Here is a 22,601-nt window from a genome sequence, read left to right as displayed (position 1 = left end):
GGACAGGGTGTTGACATGTGATGAGAAGTGGGTCCTGTACGAAGCTCCAAGGCACCGTCATTATTGGTTAGCATCCCATGAACCGGTTCCAAAACAACCGAAACCAGTACAGCACCAGAAGAAGGTCTTCCTGTGTGTTTGGTGGACTACTCGTGGCATCGTGCATCGGAAACTGCTACCAGCTGGTGAGAGCATCAATGCAACTGTGTACTTCAGCAGTTGAGCCGTATTCAAGAGAAACTCAAAACTCTGGAGGCAGCACTTCTGAATCGCAAAGGGTCCTCAACGCTAAGTCCCGGGAGGCTAGGATGACTCGGGACACCATTCTACTCCTAGGATGGGAAACACTTTTGGATCCGCCATACTCCCCGGATATTGGACCGTTCGATTATTATCTGTTTCATTCCTTGGACATTCACCTTAGAGGACGCCAGTACATATCCCTAGTAGAGGTATAAAATGCACTTAATACCTTCTTCGCTTCACAGCCCACCAAGTTCTGCCGCGATGGAATCCATTGCCTTCCAGAATGTTGGCAGAAGGTCGTCGATGCTGACGGGGACTATTTTTGATCTTTCAGGTACGTCTAAGGTGGCATATTGATGTTCGAAGGTGGTGAGTGTAAAAGCGACTGGACTTTGTTGCTTACCTTTATGTTAATGAAGTAATTGTTTATAAAATATCAACAGAACCTCATGAATCATATTTCACAAAGCTGCCAAAAGAACTCAACCCCAAAAGTAAATTTTCTAAGAGCAAATTAGTTACGTCATACTGTTATGTTACTAATGGAATATTTATTTATGAAGTACGAATAAAATCGCCTGAGTCGTTCCTGAGAAAATCATCAAAAAAAATCATCCCCAGGAATAATCTACTCCTGGAAGATTGTTTCGGGACAAATTAATAACGTCATATTGTCAAGTTATAAATGAAATATTTATTTGTGAAATATGAACAAATCAATTGAATCATTTCTGATAAAATTGTCCGAGAAAAACTTACTCCCAAGAACAAACTACCCCTCTTAGATTCTTTCAGGACAAACGAGTTATGACATATAGTCTTGTTATTAATAAAATATTTATTTATGAAATAAAGAAAAATCGCCTGAGATTTTTCTTTTCAGAAAATCGTCCGAAAGAAACTCAACCTCAAGAGGAAATCATCTCTCTCTCTCGATTTTTCTCTCTCATTTTTCCTCTCGAGAAATGACATACCACATTGGGGTTGTTAATGAAAAATATAAGCAAAGTCGTTAGGGCCATTTTTGTAAAAATCTTATTTTTTTTATTTTCACACTTTAGGAAACTAGTCTTATTTTTAGGGGTAGGAAGAAAATTCAAAAGTATCTCTGGAGAATCAAATGAAAACCTTAAGTTTAAAATTTGGTTGATACAATTGAATGGTATGGTCTCTAGGTGAGTGTACGTCAGGGTGAACGGAAGAAGAGACGGAGAGACGTCAAAAATCATTTTCGCGGTATCTATGGGTCACGAAACGTATATATCTGTTGAAATCTTGAATTCGATTTCTTCACAGTATTTTCTTCTCTCCTTTCGTCGCTCAAAAATGAAAAGCTCCATGAGAAATATAGACTCCTCAATCCTAGTAACGTGCTGAGAATTTGAAATCTGAAAGTGAGTTAAGGTATAAATATTGGCTGGCCAAAGCATACGAGCTTCATCTTGATTGGTCTATATTGGTCAGAATTTCATCTATTTTTTTTTCACAACCAATCACCTATCGACTCCTACAATTATAGTAGAAAAGCCATTTGGAACGTAGAAGAGTAAAAACATGATTTCATTCGACAATGTGTGAACAACGATTAAGTTTCTTGTGCATTGCTTGTCTAGAGAGAAAATATAGAACCAACAGATTTCTGAAAGAAGGTTCTGATGGGTTTGTTTAAGAGAAATCTTCAATTTCCCTTTAGTGAAAATTAGAATGCAATTTGCAGACCAACATAGTAGAATCGAGCGCGACTTGCATTGCATATCTTGAACATGTCTTTATTGTGAGTGAACTGCCCCCTCTTGGTAACAAGTATGTGGACACTTATGACTAAAGCATTTAACACAATCAGCACGTAGGGCTCAAGGTATCAATAGTTTTGTTCCATATAAATGCTAGAAGCATTACCACTTGACAATAGCTCGTTTGGCTTTGATGAAGCGATCAATGTTCAACAGTCACCAAGCAAAAGCACGCCCATGCATTTATTGCTATGAATATCGTATTAAAGTAAGTAGTAGCTAAAGACACACCTCTCCCAATAATAATGATTGCTTAATACATTAATTCATTATTTTTTGTGTATATAAAAAATGGTGTGTGTATTTTTTGTGTATTAAAATTATTTCTTTGTTGCTTGTTCTACGTTTTAATGACATTTAGTCATTTCTTGTCACATTAATTTCCAGTGAGGTTATCGATTACGGTTGGATAGATATAAGATATTTCTTGCAAACATATGAAACTACTAGTATCGAAATATTTGATCAGATGTATAATTTCACATAAACTACTAAATTTATTTTCTACACTCTAGTGGTTTTGATCATTGCCTGCAGATATTTTGGTGGCCGTGATAAGAACTGAAGAGAGCCCGCAAACACTAATTGATTTTATTTTAGCTCTGAATAATAACCGTTGTGATTCAAGAGCCGACAAATACGTAATTCAGTTGTGCTCTTATCAAATTGATTCTAAAGAATCAATAGTAACATAATATTATGATCCAATAGTAACATAATATTATGATAAGAACTAACTATAGAAATAATGTTTCAATTATTATTGCTAGAATTTCCATGAAGATGTATCATTACTCTCATAAATAGATTTAATATGAGGTAACATTTTACAGCTTCAAAGGAAAAGTTATTATTCTACTTACTTACTTAGCTGTGATACAGTTGGAGAGCTCCCTCGTGGCTAAGCGGTTAGCGTACGCGCCTTTGGCGTGAGAAACCCAAGTTTGAGCTCGGGCAGGAACTCATGTGGTTCGGATTGCACGTTAAGCGTTAGATACATGTCTCATATAGCCTCTCTGATGAAAGGAATGCTAAACTGAAAATAAAATAAAATCAAATATGATACAGTTGGAATACTGACAGAAGGCTAAATCTTCGTAATATCTTCTTGAACAATCATTTTCACTATTTTTGTTATTTATTTTTTAGCGATACGTTGGGCATTGCATATAATCAACCACTGTTAATCCACTGCTGCTATCTCCAACTCTTCTCACAACTACTTTGCACAATCATTTCTAGCTATCTTCTTTGCAACGCTTCTAAATTTCATCACTCTAAAGTGTATTGAGGACATTTCCTTGACTATTTTCATCTTTCAGTATCCAGTCAAAGATTGTTTTGTCCGCCAATCATATTCAACGAACTTAGAAAGTTCATTACTGAATTTTCTAAGTATGTGTGTCTGTCTGTTTTTTGCGAATTTTTTAATTTTGAACCATGCATTCAATAGTGCATCAAAAACTATCCGAGAAAGTGATTAAATTTTTCGCGTCACTCTTACCGTTCCCGAGATATTGACCAAAAAATTGACGATTTCCAGAAATTTAAGGAGCCATATCTTGGGAACCGTAAGTCATAGAGAGATGATATTGGTGTTAGTCAATATCTAAGAGGATGGTAAATATTTTGGTACCAAATAAAAACCAATGGCCACTGTTCATTGTTCAACTGGTCACTGGTTTGGTCAGTGGCTAGTTGGCCAGTGGTCACCAATTAATATCGGTACCAAAATGTTTTCCATCCTCTTAGGTATTGATTAACAACAATATCATCTCTCTATGACTTGCCGTTCTCGTAATATTGGCCACAATATGGCCGATTCCCAGACATTTAAGAAGCCATATCTCAAAAACCATAAGTTATAGAGAGATGATATTGGTGTTGATCAGTACCTAGGAGGGTAGTGAACATTTTGGTACCAAAAACTAACGGTGGCCATTGATCAACTTGCTACTAGCCAATTGGCCACTGTTCCCCAGATATGGGCCAAAAAAGTTCGAATTTCGGGAGATTTCAGGGACCATATATCGGGAACTGTAAGTCGTAGAGATATGATATTTTGCTAATTTTTGCAAGAAACAAAACAAGGTGCGGATAAAACGCTTTACTTTTACATGCACGAAAAATCACAGTTATCCTTCCCACTCCATATCTCCATTCTTTTTAAGTTCGTTCTGGCAATGCTCTTTGAGCATTCTCAACTGGTTTTGTTACTGTATATCCAACACACTCATACTTCAGTGTTTTTGTTTGCATCGTAATATTTGGCAGTCATGTTATCTTCCTAGCCTTTATTATTATTTCTTTTATCTTTGTCCATGATTATCAGTATACATATCACCATGTTTTGTTGTGTATTCTGCACACGATAAATGGATATATAATGGTTTTGTTCCAACAGGCAGCATGTAATACACTAATGCAAGATTATTTGCTTCAGATACATTGGTATTTTATTTTATTATTTTTTTTTTAAACATGAGACTACTCCTTTTGAATATACTTCAGCCTAGCTTACTGTGTTTGTCAATTTCTCCTTTAGTGTCATCACGCATATTATATATATATTAACTTCTAATTTCTTATTTTCACCTTCTATCTTTAATTTTCTTGGGAAGTTACAAAAAATCACTTTTGTCTTTTTCATATTCATTTTTAAATCAACTTCCTTCCTCTTCAAATTTAGCTATTCTATCATACCATGCTATCCTGTAACATTATCTACACACACACACACACACACACACAAAATGTCATCAGCAAAACGATTACGATACAAGTGTTATCCTTTATTCTCCCAGTTCAGGAACCAAAACGCATAATTAAATACGTTTGTAGAAAGCTTGGAAGAAATAGTACCATTGTGTCCTACTCCGTTCCTAATTCTCATTGTCTTTGCAAACTTAAATATGAATTGGATGTTGTGCCTTCTTTATAGATGTTATGTGGATAGCGTACACGTCTTTGTCGCGGGAAACCCGGATTCGATTCCCTGCGAGAGCTCATGTGGTTCAACTCTCATGTTGAGCTGATGATTCACGTCTCATAAAAGCCTCGGTGCTGAAAGGTACGTCAAACCCAAATCAATTCAAATCTTTAAAAAATGAACACGTAAAGCACAACTAATTTATAACCTTACATCCACTAACAACTAACTCAATCGTAATTATCGTATGCATAAATATTAATCTCGTAACTTTCCTCCCTTTACACTTACTGGCTTAAATCAAATCTTTATCCGACATCATTCTTAATGTTTACTTTCTTTTCGATTGTTAACGGAGCAAAATATACGATTCTATGCTCTTGAACATGATTCATATCGCCTCTTTCCACAAGCTTCAATATGGGCAGCAATTGTAACCTGAAACTTACACAAGCGTTTAAATAAGCGTACAGAAAACAACACCTTTTATTTTATTATGATTCAGGATCTAATTTCGTATGTCTTTTTAAGATTTGAGAATCGTAACGCAACGCAAGAAAAAAAAACAATAAGGAATGATAGGCTATTGTTATGTTGTTCAGTTTCAGTTAATTAGCTTAAGGCGTTCTGCATATAAAATGTATAATTTATTTTTTTTTAATCACAATATTTCTCTCTGACAAATAGTGAAAATACTTTTAACCACAATTTCACAGTACTCCTCAACATTAACCATAAATAGATCATGAAATTGTTCTCATAATCATGAACGTGTTAGATGTAAATGCACTCAGATATACTACTTCCACTTTCATGCTAATAAAATCTTTCCCGCTTGACGAGAAATTTCCGCCTACATTTTACAATACTGAATGCAGGAAACCTATAATAGAACTGCGTATGCACAGAAGCGTTCGCACAACAGTATATGCCCATGGTATGCTAATACCTTCCATTGAAACGTACTGACTCTCCTGTGGCGTACATCCCCTCAGATATCATTTCTTTTTGTTGCTAGTTCTCAATCCTCAAAAAAAAAAAAAAAAGTAATTATCACGGAATTCAATAACAAAAGGTATTTGCTGGATGTCGAAATCCTTGGTGTGAGGTTTCTTCAGACATTTTGTGGAACCAGTGGAGTATACTGGTTTGAAGGCTTGGGCTACCACTAACCTTTATAACACCTGTGCATTATTATTATTATTATTATTATTATTATTATTATTATTATTATTATTATTATTATCATTATTATTATTATTATTATTATTATTATTATTATTATTATTATTATTATTATTATTATTATTATTACTGTTGGAATTTAGTTTCTACGTTATTATACAGTCTTTATTAAAAAAAGTCTTACAACACATTTTTTTTTATCAAGTAGATAAATATGATTTGCTCTTCAATAAAAAGACTTATATTATCTTAATAGCTAGTACAGGAAAACTATTGTACATTTCTATCTTCATTTGCTGCACAAAGCATTCCTACATTTTGCTTTGGATAACACAGAAATATTTGTTAGGGGGGTCCATGTTTTAGGAGGTCAATACTACAAACCACTATTCATATGTATTATTGAAAGGATATTTATTATTCTGCAGCCGAGAAGACGATAAGTAATTGTAAAATACTTCCTCCTATATTTTCAGAGGAAAAGTTAAAGAACTAGATTGTTTTTGTAAGAGAAAGAAAAAATGAAATGAAGTCTTTCAGTTTTACGTACACGCTTATCCCGGTTAGGCTAAAGGTGACGGTGATGATGATAAATGAATGAAATGATGGAATGAAGAAAGTGGAAGGAAACGGGAGAACCCCAAGAAAATTCACGCACACGGTGTTTGTCCCAACAAAGTTCACTTTGCGTGAGCGGAAATCGAACCAGGTACTCCATTCACCAGAAGTGAGCGCTCTACCGCTGAACCTCTGGGGCCCCTTATAAAAAAAAAAGTACAGATGAAGTGTAAGATCAAATTTTCTTGCTGCATAAATCATTTCCCTGTTAAAACAAATATAAGGGTCCGGACCCGTGGACCCCCGTGGGTGCACCACTGTATTCGAATTATAAAGAACTCTGAAATAGGCGATTAGCAAACAAAGGTGGCTCAATCTGCAAGAGCCCACGCAACGAAACGCAAATAATGAAACAAGTAATTATAATTATGAAAACTAACGCAAAATACATAATTTGCATTGCGTTGACGCAAACCGCTACGGAACGAGGTTCAAGATGTTCGAGACAATTCCCGGAGACTCCCTAAATGCGTTGTCATTCTCGTATAACTTTCCTTTACCTTCGCTCACGCCCAAGAACCCGATTACTCTAGAGGAAACTGGTGTTACCTGCTAGCCCGTTCGTATGCTGCGGGCGAAGGTGGAGGGGAGGGGAATGCGCTCATAACTACACGATTCTTCTTGCAGTTGAGTAACTACAAGCAGTTTCCTGGTGCGTTGCCAGATTGAAATTCTCCTAAGAAAGCGAGACAGAGTGCGTGAAAAAAAGTTAGTGGATTTTTCTAAATTCATACATTTCGCAGAAACTTTTAACATTGAAAGAAGGTAGTAAAGTATAAAATTATCAATATAAATTAGTTTATATTATATTATCTTTATTTTGTAATACTCTAAGGCTACCGCGGGTAGGCCCGGTAGCCCACGCCACTGTATGGAACAAAGTAAATAATAAAAATAAATAAATAAATGTAATTCATGTGAATGTGCAGATACGAGCGAGTGAATAGCCGCGAATCAGTTCTGGGTGCAAGTTAACCAGAAGTCACAAAAGGGAGCCACATTAAATACAGATTTATAAAAAAGGAAGAAAACTAGCCTTTGGCTAGCTGGGAGCTCCGCTTCCAGACCCCCACGCTTGCTCTCCTTACGGCCTCGCGTCTCTCATGTATCAGCTTTTAGATCAAGAGCGGATTTCGTGCATTTGCATTTAACGTTTCCTGAATTTGGTTCAGCAGGTAGCCTCGCCCCCTAAACCACCTTTACTTGACCTACGGCCTCACACCTCTTAAACCAACAATTCTACCGAATTTCAAAATTCTTTTCGTATACTAACTATCTAAAACATAAGATTTTTTTTTCAAAAAAGCCTATTTAAATAACATGGGAGTTTCTTCATCCCCTTTAGATCCCTTAAAACCTAAAAATATTCATTTGTAGCAATTTTTCTGTTGGTTAGTATCGGAAGGCTACAATCATGCCAAATTTCATCATTCTAATCCTGTCAGTAGTACCTAAACATTTTGGGGTATAGATGATGTCCCATATAAATAACATTTAGAAGATTTTTCAGTTCCCCATAAAAAAAACAATCTATAGTTGGATTTTTTTTAACATTTTTGGTAATATACTTATGTAACGATAACGGAAACGTACAAGCATACCGAGTTTCAACATTTTTATTTCAATTTCAAGTATCTCAAATATGGGATTATAAGTACAAAAAAGACCCATTTAAATAACACGAGGAATCTCTACATCGCCCCTTTAGACCCTTTAAAAATAAAATATGTTCACTTTTGGCAATTTTCCTGTGGGTTATTCCTGAAAAGCTACAATCATGTCAAATTTAATCATTGTAGCCCTAGAGGAAGTGCTCAATAATTTCGGGATGTAAAAGGTGTCCCACATAAATAACATGGGGAAGATTTTTCAGTTCCCCATAAAATTACTCTACAGTTGAATATTTTTACTTTAGTGTCTTAATTAGGTAACGCTAACAAAAACGTACGAGCATACCAAACTTCAAGTTTTTATCCCAATCCCAAGTGCCTAAAATATGAGATTATAAGTCAAAAAGGCCCATTTAAATAACATTGGGAAATTCTCCATTGCCACTTTAGACCCCCTAAAAATTAAAAATATTCACTCTTGGTAATTTTCCTGTGCGTCAGTCCCGAAAGGCTACAATCATGCCAAATTTCAACTTTCCACGTCAACCGGATGTACCCGTTTATTTTATGTCAGTTCATGTAGTTTTATATATAGTTAAGACTAGAAAATTGAGAGATCAATACAAATAGCGATGCATGTTCTGCAACTTGCTCGCATGCTGCTCGCAAAGTGGTAATAAGTTCTTGTGGTATGGAGTTCCACTCCTCAACTAGCACTATTGATAACTGCTGGATGTTTTTTGGTAAATCTGGACATACTGCAAGTTGCTTCCTTATAGCATTCCACAGGTGTCTGTAAGAAAAGTAACCATATCTTCAAGTTTCATCATAAATTTTAGATGTTATTCTACTTGTTCTTTTCGGAAAAATGACTAGGATACAGTTTTGTCATTAGCAGTGTTATTCACATCTGCTTTAGTAAAAATAAATGTATTTTTTAACACCTGCAGGGAAATGGAAAATCGATTGATACAGTTGCAGGAAAGCCATCTGACATTGTGACTGAAACGAACGTAAAACAAACCTAATTCGGCCTAATATCAAGTCATTTCGCATCAAAATTTTATTCAGTTTTCCAGAAGTTGATTTCGAACATGCTAAGGCTCTCAGTACGTAAAATGTGTTACAGTTCGTATCCTCAAGAGATGTTTTTCCACATATTAAGTAAACAATGCAAGAGAACGCATAAGGAGGACCTTAAGAAAGAGTCTTAGTCTTGTATATCAGAACTCTTTTTCTAGCATCACCTTATCAGCTGATTTGTCTTCTATACATAATTCTATACCATATGTGATAACATACTTCTATTCTCATATTTGTATTGTCAATGTACAAGCTTGTAATACAAAATATCAATACCACGCATTGAAATACTTGCATATTTTTATAGATACAAGTATTATAGATCCAACCAAAGCAAAAGGTCAGATAATCGGGGATAAGGGCCGTCTTATGCTCCCTCTTGAATTATTTGTTTAATGTATGGCCAAACATGTCTTGGGGATGTGAAATGTGATACCTTTTATTTACTGCTAACCTTAGCATGTTGGGCATGAATTACTGGAAAACAGAAAAATTTTGTTTTGAAATGACTTTATATTAGACCGAATTAAGTTTGTTTTGTGTTTGTTTCAGTTACAATGTCAAACGACTTTCTTGCAACTGAGTCAATCAATTTTTCATTTTTCTGCAGGCATTTTAAAAAAAATACATTCATTTTTACTAAAATAGATGTAAATAATACTGCTAATACAAAACTGTATCTACTCATTTTTCCGAGAAGAACAAGTAGAAAAACATTTAAAATTTGTGATGAAACCTGAAGAAATAGTTATTCTTCTTATAGAATCTATTACAATTAAGAAAAAAAATCCTAGAAGAAATCCCTCCCTATACAGAATTCCCCACCTCCAAAGATTAGGCAGAATGGGAATTATTGAAGCTTTCGTAATCTGGAAATGAACTTTTAGTTTGCTTTTAATATATAAAAAGCCTGCTTCCCTAGAAAAAATTGCAGGCTACACCCCTAAATGGCTATGTAGTTGTTTCTGCAAACATAGTGTATTGCATATTACATGAGTAATTTAGCGTTATTTGTTGATTTTTTTTTTTTTTTTTTTTTTTTTTTTTGCTTATACATATCAACTCTATCAAAACACACTGTGAAATATAGTAACTGTATTGCATAATAAATGTTCTTTGTTCAAATTTACATGTACTGCGTTCTTAATGTATACAGTTGGTATTTAATGTTCACTTGTGAAGTGTTCAGTGAAATTTTGTCCTAATTAAGTAAACTTTGGTGGATTTTTGTCCTACTCTTAATAAAATACACTCCACACAGTATATATTTGCAATTCTGAATGTTTGCTTGGTTTCAGAAGTGTGGTAAAATATACTTTTTAAACATTTTTATTTATTTAATTAATTAATTTATTTATTTATTTTTAGGAACTTGTCTTGGGATTCTCGTATCTCCAGTTGAAAGAAATGAATTTCTTAGCCAATTATATAATTAATTCTTGGAATGAAATAGATTATATTATGTAATTCGTGTATAAGTGCAGAACAGATAATGATAATAATAATCTTAGTAGTACAAATATAGCTATTACCGTTTCAATTAGCTACTTTCGTAACATTATCGCCTACTAGTTGCTGCATCGTAGCAATTTCATGTGGTGGTGGTGAATTTCAGAACTAAAACAAGTGAATGAAAAAGGCACAAGACCTAAGCGGCACAAGTCCTAAACGGCATAAGACCTAAACGGCACAAGACCTAAAAATCATTTCGCGGCACAAGACCTAAACTTTAGGTCTAGTGCCTATATTTTTAGGACTTCTGTCGTTAAGGACTTGTGCCGTTTAGGACTTATGAATGTCACCCGCCGCAACTCACTTAAATACTATACAGGTCTGCCGAAGTGACTCACACACACGTTGAGCTCTACATGCCTGTGCAGGTAGTAAGAATTGAATTTCAATCCTTCTCCGGTCGCCTGCACAGGTCGCTACGCCTGTGCTGTTTGACCAGCAGTGGCTGGCACACACACTCCGATTTACCTCACCGGTATACCGGAACGTGTGTGCCGGGAATTAGGGATGCGCACGAGTCGAGTCGAGGCAGGATTTTCCTGACAAAATTCGAGTCGAGACACGACTCTTCCAACAGTGAAATATATATTTTTCGAGTCGAGACATCATTTTTACAACAAATTTTCGAGACGAGACAGCCACAAATCTTGTCTCGTGCGCATCCCTACCGGGAGTTAGAGAGACCTAGGCACAGATGGAAGAACAATATTAAAATGAATCTCGCATAAATGTGAATGCAAAATAGAAACTGGATCCATTCTGCTAAGGACAAAAGTCAATAGAGAGCTTCCTGAGTGCAGTTATTGAAACTCCGGATTCCATGTATTGTTTGACAAAGTTGTTGAGAAAAATATACTGTGTGATTGTTCGTATACATTAAATGTTCGGTTTGTAAAAGGCATGCAATGCAATGCAAATATATACCTGCAGATTACTTACTACATTCAGTTGCTGAAGTCCTGTTGTAGACTTGCAATACAAGTATATACTCGCAGAAGACTTACTGCAAACTTGCTGTAGACTTGCAGTGCAAATGGTATCCTTGCAGAGACTTGCGTCAAACCTGCACTAACTTGCTGCCGACTTGCTGTGCACTTGCAATGCAAGTGGAAACTTGCAGTAGGCTTAATGTGCAAGTAAACCCCTTGCAGAAACTTGCTTTGCAAACTTACCATAAACTTGCACTGCAGGCGTGCTTCAAGTTCGAAGAGCGTCAACTAGGAAGTTTGCATTAAACTTACATCAAACTTGCAGACTTCCATCACAAGTCTGCTGCAAGTTTGCGAGACTTGAATTGCAAATCTGCTGCAAGTTTGTTGCAAGTCATTTTTGCTATCTGGGATATGAGATGTGGTCTTATAGTTTAGTATGAGATTCGAACCTTATGAGCTTCGGCTGGGAATCGAACCCAGGTCTCCGACATTGAAAACGTGTGCGCTATCCATACAACCACGAGGAAGTTCTGTAATACTTTGAAATTAACATAGATATAAAGGATTAGCCCTATAATTTGAGTTTTGAACATTAAAATTGTATAATAAAATGCACATCGATCTTTTGAATATTAAAAAAAAAATCAGTTAGTTTTGCATACTAGCAAATAATTCAAATATTCAACTGGAAAAATATTTACCGTGTGAAAAATACTAAACTGGTTAATGCTCAAACAAGCTTAATTTTGATATACCAGATTATTCATATTTTTATTATTTATTTCAGTTTGATCGTGGAAATCGAGGAAAATCTGGAAGCCTATGTGGGTTGGAAGAAGTTCTTAGTGGCATGCAGCCTTCCGACTTCAATGACGAACAACTTTCGAAATTTAAGGGCATGTGCTGGGCTGACTTTGTACTTTACGTAGACACTGAAAAGTATGGTAGGAAAAGCAGCAGTAGTAGTAGTTCTAGTAGCAGTGGTAGTAGCAGCAGCAACAGTTCTTCCAGTCCAGAGCCTGAAAGTCCAACAGCTATTCTTCCGCTTCCTCCTCCCCCTCCCAGCAGAATGGCTAGACAACAAACGATGGAAGAGCCGCCTCCAAGAACTCTCGCTCATAAGTGTCTGTCAAATGAACGAGGCCTATTTGGTGGTCGTGGAAGAAGAGGCTTGATGAGAACCCAAAGTGAGAAATCCTTCGAAAGGCGGCTGGGAGCTGTTTGGAAGGGTATGTCAACAATCGACAAGACTTTACCAGAACGTGTACTTCCACCTCGACCAAGTCCCTTGGTTCAGACACTCAGTGAGAAGAATCTTCTTGGGTCCAAAGAACAATTGGCATCTCCTGTCTCGACTACAAGCCGCAATGAGTGTAAAAGACGGGAGGCTGTGTGGGATTTGTTCCAGAGCGAGTGTGCCTTCCTCTACGATCATCTCATGGTCCTTAAAAATGTAAGTAGTGAATTTAATTTCTACTTAAGTGTATGAATAAAATTTATTTTCATTATAGCATAATAACGCGATCTACTGTGAAACTGCCGAGTTACACAATTGAAGTTATTGCAATTTTATTGTAGTTCTACTCGTACCCTACTCGTACTTCTACCGTGACTTAAGCAACCTTGTCATTGTGCGACATATATAATAAACATGTTGCTACTTTTTGTCAGTATAAATAACAATGTAATATTTATAGTTGATCCCTATTGTAAGACTACTTGAATTTTACAGCTTATGACCAGTAGTGTTTTTAAAAATACTGAAGAATGTAAGATGCAGTATTTTTCTTAAAAATCTTTTCAATATTTTTTTTCTTTTAAATAATTGTGCTATTTCTTCTATTCTCTATCGTAGCCAGAATTTGTCGATTTTTGCTTGCTTCTGTCAGCACGTCTCTATTATGTATTCTTATTGCTCATGATACGCACAGCATTACTCTCTAATACGATTCTAATTTTATTCTTTCTTTTTTAAAAAATACGTTTATTCAAAGGTAGAAAATCCTTTAACTTCTTTTTTTGTTGTTGTTGCTGTTTGCTTTCTATGTTTGAGTATCGGTAAGTTCCTCTGTTCCCTTCTGTAAGATTCCTGCCTCTATAGAAGAATATTGTGCTTTCGAAATATTTTAATTCCCCTCACTTCGTCTTCTTGACTTCTTCCATTCTCTCGATCAATCAAAATTCTTACCTCTTCCTATTCCTTCTTAATACAGTTGAGGATTTTTATCTTTTGGTTTATTTATGTTCGAATTCCATCTTCAATTCACTCAAATTTGCACTTGGAAACAACAACATAAATACAGTTTATAATTTTAAAATGCTTACGAAGAATCGTAATTGAATATTACGATTATTGCTAGCTTAATAGATAATATATCTGCAAAACATTGTTTTGTCTTGTAGCCGAAAGCTAGTTTGTGTATCTTGATTGTGCATGGTCCTGGTGAAGAAATCTAATTTTCAGTGTATCGTGAGGCAATTGGGAGAGGGATGACTGGAATTAATACGTATCGGAGAGTCTGAGAGCCAAGAAAGACAGAAATAATTGGGTTGTTACTAGTCTATTCACTGCCTCACTCTTCACCCAGTGAAGTCCTCCATTTGGTAGGCCAGAGTCCATCATGAACTGAATGTATCTAATGTATTGTTATTGTGACCTATTATTTTTATCAAAATCCTACCAAAGTACGAAATAATTATAATGTCAATTTCAAATTACTCAAATTGGTGTAGTTATATTTATAATAATTTATATCTTGATTTAATTTCAAATCCATCATTCATGAACTTGCCTACCAGTAGGTACTTTTTCAAATCGTTGATCATAGATATCTAGATATGAGTATAATTAAAATGTTATTTTCAAGTCTTCTCCCTTAATAAGCTTGGTAAGACGTATCTAATTCATGGTACTCATACGCGAGGCTTCATAATGCGCTTTTCTTACTTTAATTCAAGAGGACATCTACCATTTTAGTAATTAATCAGAGTGGCCTATTCGAACGGCTGCTCGTTTTCATTTCTCAAACTACTGTTCCTTTGCTTTTAAAGATTGCGACGTGATTTTCCTTCTTTTTTTCTTGTGAACTTCTTCCAATATTTCGCTTTAACTTTTTTTTCTTTCTTTTGGTACTTCTTTTTTCTGTTAACTTGTTTCTGCCGATAAGATTCACCATCCTTCTGCTGTCTTGACGTCATGTTCTGTTTTTGTCACCTCTGTGGATTATTGAGTTCACTTTTGCCTTCAGAACTCAGGAGAAAAAAGATGTCTCTTGCAATATTATCCTGTTATTTCCACGTCATATACGTATATAAAAATTGAAGCAGCCAATTCTGCATTTTCCATATATTGGGTTATGAAATTCAGTATTGTATCTGTAAGACTTGGAGAAAATATTTCACCATTAGAATTTGTAATAAACAATTAGACATTTGGAATTTTCTTATTCCTAATTTACATTTTTAAAAAAAAGTTTAGTACAGGGTAAGCCAAAAGTATGGATTCTCGTTTGACCGCATTATACTCTGACACTACCTGTATTTAACTTACTGGAAACAGAATAATGGTATTTGAAAGACAAATGTTGAATATACTCTGTGTTTGAAAAAGAATGACCTGATTGTGGACGGTAATAATTACGAAACATGGGACGTGCCGGCAAGGAAATTAGTGTTGTTTGAATGGACGTGGCCTAGGGTTTCAGAAAATCGCCGTTAAATATCAGTCAATGCATCTTCTCAGTTTGCACTCAGTCAGAAATAAGATGGTGTTCGTTCAACAGAATGTGTTTTATGTGCTGTAGTTTGTGAAGAGACTTAGTCAGTGATTTCGGTCCAGTGTGCTTTTCGTCGGCGTTTTGGCATTGATCCGCTTGCACCGAAAAATGAAGACCACAGACAGTGTTCGGCCGTCTATGGTTTGGATTCTATCTTAAACTGTAAATGCAAGTGTCACATTGTATTGAAAAGGAACGCTAAATTAAAAAAAAAAAAAGCCGGTGCCATGCGTCGGTAAAAGGCCGATGTTTTGACCATGTAAGTTGAAGCTTAGTCCTGCTGCAGTTCCATACGATGGATGTCGTCTCCATAAAATATTGGTATTTTTTATGTGGAAATAGGGATAGGATACGTTCTTGGTAATAAAACTATCATTGATTTTTACTTATTTTCGTATTTGGTTCTCTATTTATCGGTAACTATTGTCCAAATCTGAACAAACTTTGTAGTCAAGTAACTCATCATAAAAGGTATAAATATTGGTTATATTTGGTACCTCGATTTATACGTGGTACTTTATTTCTTGGTTACTCCTGGCCGGATCTGAAAGGAAATTTGTGGGCAAGTAGCCCATCGTCTGAGAACTAAAGAATGCTATATTTGGTGGCCGAGCTCCGCTCGGTAGCAGAGGCCGCGTTCCACAGCTTTGTACGCTGGAGGCTTCTGAATTTGGTTCGCTTCGGGTTCTTAAAAACAGAAACTTCTAGGAGAATTCCAGCATTCGTTTTCACGGTTAATTACGTGTAACTCTTAATTCTTCTTCTACCTTTCCCCAGCATTCGTCTAGTACGTATCTATTGTGACTTTTTTGTTTCTTATGTCGCTGCTGGTTCCCTACATATACACTTATTAATAAAGCTTTGCCCATTTTCTGTGATTATACACATCAGTAGTGAAATGATGAATCCTGGTATAAAAATAGAAGCAGCAAAAGAAATGAAGGAGAAAATCATCACTTCACACTGCTGCGACAACTGCTATGAAAACAAACTTGTTTGAATCCATCAAAGGTGAGAGGCAAGGGATAAATACAAGCAATGGTATCATTCATCCAGTTCTCATTGGTTCATCCAAACTGGTTATTAAAATTTCTCAGGTTCCCGGACTCCAGGTTTGATTCCCGGCGGGAGCTCATGTGGTTCGGATTCCACGTTCATCGTTAAGTCCCATCTCATATATCCTCGCTGCTGAAAGGGACTTTAAAACTCAAAATCAACTCAACTCAAGTTCCCGGAACCGATTGTTAAGGCTGTCTCTTCACGTCTAGATTCAGTACTTACGAAAAAATCTCTAATACTATTTCTAAGAATCAAATACATATAAAGGGTGAAACAAAGACAGGGACTTAATTTTAGTCACTGTTACTAATATCACTGGAATAAATAATAATAATAATAATAATAATAATAATAATAATAATAATAATAATAATAATAATAATAATAATAATAATAATAATAATAAATCATAGAACAGTTTTTATATCCGGACCTTAAAGGCAGAGGGGAGTAAGTAATTTTTATTAAATTTTCAGGACAGACAATAAAGAGTGTAAAGTTGTGTTTCACCTTAAATATATAAACGGTTTCCGTAGCAATTGGCCTGAATTTAATTTACAATAAAGTTATGAATGTTTCGTACTAAGAGGTCTCATTGGGACAGTTGTCTGTACTTTCACCGTTTAATAATAAAAAAATATTAAAAAAAAAAAAAAAAAGTTGCCCGACTCATCCCCTTTTTGCTTTTAATGTGCTTTGACAGTTCTTTCAAAGGCAGGGTATTTATCACTTCCTCTGTTTCTTAAGAAGAATTGTTGAAAATATTACAGAGATTTATTTTGAGGCTTACTTTAATTAAATAGCTACATATATAAGAAGCATGGAACAGGAATAGAAAGCAAGTGCAAGCAAACAACATTGTTCAAGTTATTGAGCTTCAGGATCATCGATGAATTCAGTATCTTCTTCCTTCTGTCCTGCATGCGGAAGTGTTTCAAAAAAGTGATTATATACAGGGTTGATCCATTTCTTCATATCTTGTAAGTATTTCCATTTGTTGTAACTCACCGAACGTTGCTTATCTGTAGCAGGATTTAATGTTGTGGGTAAGATGATGCTCGGTCGGCGATTGTGCTGAACGTTTACTGTAATGAAACTATTTGCAAATGATTTCTTGTATTGGTAACAAAATGGCAAATCTCTGCTGGCACGAAATCCACACAGTCTCACTATTTCTCACAGCTTCTGCAGATTCTGATGTCTTGAGGTTTATTAACTGTTTTCCATTTTGTGCAAAGGAGCTGAAATTCAAAAACTGCCTCAACAGTTGTGTGTGATACAGGATTTTTTGTTAGCGGCAATGAAATTTGCCCAGTCCTGACATATAGTAATCGTTTGGTGAGTTCTTCTGCTGTCTTTCTCAATATTGGAATGAAAACCATCAACTTCATTATGTACACTCATGTCCAAAATGATTGTCGCATATCTATAACTGTCTTCCTGTAAGAATATAATTTGATAAAAATTTTGCAGGGTACTTTTAATACTGATACTATGTGTATAATCGGGAAATGTATATTTGTGGTAAATTTCATAGGAAAAGAATTATAAATACGAAAATTAGAATGAGTAAAACAAAATGTTGCTAAATGGACAAGAAAGTTTTATTTTCGTTTTATTGTTCTTATTTACTGTTCTTTTGACATGAAATTTGCCACATACATGTCTCTGCCGAATATACACATACTAACATTATGAAAAATACCGGGCGAATTCGTTATCAAGTTATATTCCTATAACAACATATTTATAGACATGCGACAATAATTTTTTACATGAGTGTACATGCCCCTTCAGTAAATATTTGTGATCGATAGCTTCAAATTGCAGGCGTTGTGCAATGTTCTATATATACAACAAGATAAGAGAAAAGTTTTTGTTTTGAGCAGCACAGTTGTCCCACCATAAGACTATACATTTCACATTGTAAGGAAGTCCTCAATAACAGAAAGCAATGCTGAAGCAATGCCATTTCCACCTCGACCACCAATACTTTCATTCAAAACAACACAATGGCATTTTCAGTCTGTTGCATCGAAAGCTGTATAGTTAAATGTCCAGAGTTTCCGTTTATAAAAACCTATGAAGTTGTTTAGTTTTGGCATTGGTAGACACTTTTGTAAATCCACAAGCAGAGTACAATGGAATTTGTTTTCACTGGATCTATCTTTATCTGTAGATTTCAAATTGTAACGAAGATCAATGTGCTTTCTGTACCGTTCTTCACAACCGGTTTTACATCTTCTGTAGAGGTTTTCAGTTTGATATTAAATTCACCACAAACATCACAAGAATCCTAGGATAGGAATTTGAAAACGACATTGAAATCTTCATTGAATACTCAACGATAAATTGGGTCCTGTATTGCCGCCAGATTTCATTCATTGTACCTTTCAGTACTTGCATACTCGCTCCTTCCTTTCTTCAATCACAAAATTGAAAATACGATTCATGTTTCTTTGTTTTTCGCCAGTTCTTGGACGCTTGCTTTTCTTTGGAGTTTCAACAACACACAAACTAATAGTGCCTAAACTGCTTTTTTTTTGTCCCAGTTTCTGTATAACAAAATTCTTCATGAAGTTCTCTCTGTTTCTCTTTTATCTACAGTAGATAAACACTTGTTCTTGCAATTACACATGCCCTTTATTTGCACCACAAGCGAATTCTTACCGCCGAAATCTTCAAACATCTCACCCTTTAATCGTCTTCTTTCGCCCTGTTACTACGCCACTCTTCGGATTTGCAACTTTTCTCCGATTTTGCTTAGTTCCTGTTTCGGTATATACTTGTATTTCTCCACCAACGTCTGGCGAACAGCTGATGATTCACCTTTACCTGGCACTTCATTGTGTGGTTGTTGTCTGTCGAGTTTCTTCTGGTGCTGTTAACATTTACTATTACTATCTTGGAATAACCTTCTTCTAGTCTTATAACTTACACTTTCATCTTCATCTGTGCTTAGTTCGGTCGAAGGATTGAATGACGATTCCGAATCAACTAATGACTCTTTATCTGATGACTAAATATTTTTTGACAAAATAAAATCTTTACTCTTGTCTTCTTGCTCCACGCTTTCGTTGCTATCAGGTTTCGCTTTAATCATTTCATGTATTTTACATTCACGAGTGAAACGGCTGAACATCTTTCACTGACAGTGAGAACTGAGGCAACTGGAATGTGCAAAAAGTTATAAGTCAGATATACTTGTGTATAAAAGCACCTACTACAAATTCCATAGTTGCTTAAAAGCAGAAAGGAATAAGTCAGATCTTGTTGAGCTACTTCTTTTTGCCTCTAACGAGGGAACCTATCCAAGTGTAACTCTGACTTCGAGTCAGGACTATGGCCGTTGGATACCTTGTCCCAAAATAACATAACACGAAAGGGGATGCATCCTCGATCGCAACCGTTGCGGAGATATAAGCGTGAAAAGTTAGAAATTGAGCTCAAACAGGCCAACGAAGTCCAATACTTCTATGCCAAGCCTTTTTTTGACGTCATATCCAGATTGGAAACAGTGGCGTATCGAGTCATGAACCATTTTAGTTCGAAGAACGGAGACTTCAACGGTGGTGCACATAATATAAATTGTGGCACCCGGAACACGAACCCAACACCCCACTTCTTTTCAACTTTTACAGAATTTGGCGTTCCGAACAACCACTCCTACATCTTTAATCAATTTTTAATTTTTTACAAATTTGGTGGCCCGAACAGAAACCTCTCTATTTTTAATTTTTACAAGTGTTTAGCTAATGTCTGAAAGGCTTGACTTAGCCAGGTTTTCAATGCGTCTGAACCATTCTAGAACACCTTGTTTCACTTGATCATCATCATCATCATCATCATCACTGTGGAAATTTTCACCTTCGATTAATTCTTTGAGGAGTCCAAACAGGTGAAAATCACTTGGCAGTCTTCTAATTCAGTGCAGACTTCAACTCTTCAGTGCCGGCCAGAAGCGAAAAGATGTTTCAGAACAATACAAGCACTCACTTTTTGGAACAGCAAATGGTCACGGATTATTGTGTTCACTGTTCCTAACGAAAGATTGCACATCCTTGCAATTTCACGACAGGTTATGGGACAATTGTCAATGGTGATCTGTTCAACGTGTTAAATGTTCTTAGGAATGACTGCTGTAGGCTAGGATCCATCATGACCGGGACTGTCAGAGACAGGCAGACAGCCATCTTTGAAGCTATTGCGCCATTAAAATGTCTTACCGTATCTTAGTGTCTCATTACCGTATTATGACTAAAATATTAAAAATATTCAACTGGTCTTATGCCCTGCTTCACTAGAATCTTCATCACAATCATCTGTTCTGCGTACACATTCCACTGTTGACCGCCATGTTGAATAACTGTCTCTGGACTGGTGCACGAAATGAGAGCCGCCTACCAGTAACAGGACACAGTTGCCAGTTCCTACTACATGCGTTACTTTCACCCTGTTTCATTTGGGGTAAGTTAATTTCTGACTCTATTACAATTATCCATACACTAACATCACACGTCACCAGCCCCTTGTTACATATTTACATGCGGTTCAAAAATCACACCAGCAATATTGCCTAAACTTCACCCCAGCCTTCATTTATGTTATGGCATCCTTATCATTTTATCGATAATGGGATAGTCTCATCTGATTTATTGCGTTCATCTTATTTGTGGATTATTATCGTAACCAAAAACAATCAGTTGGATCAACTTTGTGACTCACAACTCTGAACAATAGTGTGAGGAAAATTATGAATCTATGAAACGTGATATACTGGAAAGTACTATATCAAAGTTTTGCTACACTTGAAAACCATTTGTGACTAGTATGAATCAATTAAAATGCAATTTCTTGCTTCAGACACCTTTTATTTGATTTTACATTAATCTTACTGACGTTTCAAAGAACTATAACCGTTCCTGTCATAGGGATCCTGTTTTTCTTGCTTCAAGTGCATGTATAATCGATGTTCCTTGCATCAGGATTTTACATTGTACTGAACATTAATACAGACTCATAAGAAGTTCAATGCATATCTAGCGTTTATGTTCTTTATTGAACGCAATTTGTGCCTTATTTTCATCAAACGTATGTTTAAATAATAATAATAATATCCACAAAATATTTGCTTCAATTGATATATTCTAACACATTCTACGTAACTTTCTTGTTGTTGTCAGTAATCATGCTTTTTAAATAACTTAATTTGTTCTAACAGCTCTGACAGTGACGGAAATGGTTATAATGTTCGAAATGTCAGCAGAATGGTCAACAGAATCATATACAAAATTAACGAAACATCAAAAATAAATAAATAAATAATTTAAATTATTACATGTTTCTCTCCGTTAAAATTTCGCAAAGAAGTATGAATACTATTTTTGTTTTAAATCTATTTTATTATTTCTACAGGTTTTTATGGAGCCCCTGAAGAAAATTCAAGTAGAAGGTTTTGCAATGTTTGCTGAACCAGAACTTTTGTTTGGGAACTTGGATGAATTATGTTGTGTAAGTGGAAATCTTTCCTCTCATTTTCTTTCTTCTTAATTTCTTTCATTTCATGCTTTTATTTAATTGATCTTCATAACTTTTGGGAATCATAAATATTTCAGTTTCTTACGGTTCTTTATAACAACATATTTCATCTGTGGCAATAATTGACAATAAAATGTTCAGGCGATCCCTTGACGCCTTATTTTACTTTTAATATATTTACTGTATTACACTTTAGCTAAACTAGCAAAGTGTTTGGAAGTTATTTAATGATTAATAAAATTGTTTGATTAAATAACTTGAGTTAGGTATGGTATATAATATTAGTTTATATTATTTGCTATTAACCAGTACCCCACGAT

General features: G+C 35.4%; 1 protein-coding gene across 3 annotated transcripts in view; it reads left to right on the top strand.

The window, feature by feature from the left end:
- The window catches only part of LOC145688508 (uncharacterized), a 906,862-nt gene that overhangs the window by 834,998 nt on the left and 49,263 nt on the right, over positions 1-22,601 (top strand). For all 3 annotated transcript variants that reach the window (XM_081762852.1, XM_081762851.1, XM_081762850.1), the window contains 2 exons: positions 12,696-13,361; positions 22,159-22,254. In XM_081762852.1, coding sequence (XP_081618978.1) covers positions 12,696-13,361; positions 22,159-22,254 — 762 coding nt within the window. The remainder of the gene's footprint in view (positions 1-12,695; positions 13,362-22,158; positions 22,255-22,601) is intronic.

Source organism: Thermobia domestica, chromosome 6, assembly GCF_964235325.1.
Source record: "Thermobia domestica chromosome 6, izTheDome1.hap1.1, whole genome shotgun sequence".
NCBI lineage: Eukaryota > Metazoa > Arthropoda > Insecta > Zygentoma > Lepismatidae > Thermobia > Thermobia domestica.
The sequence above is the reverse complement of the archived record's forward strand: the minus strand, read 5'-3'. Positions and strand labels throughout refer to the sequence as shown.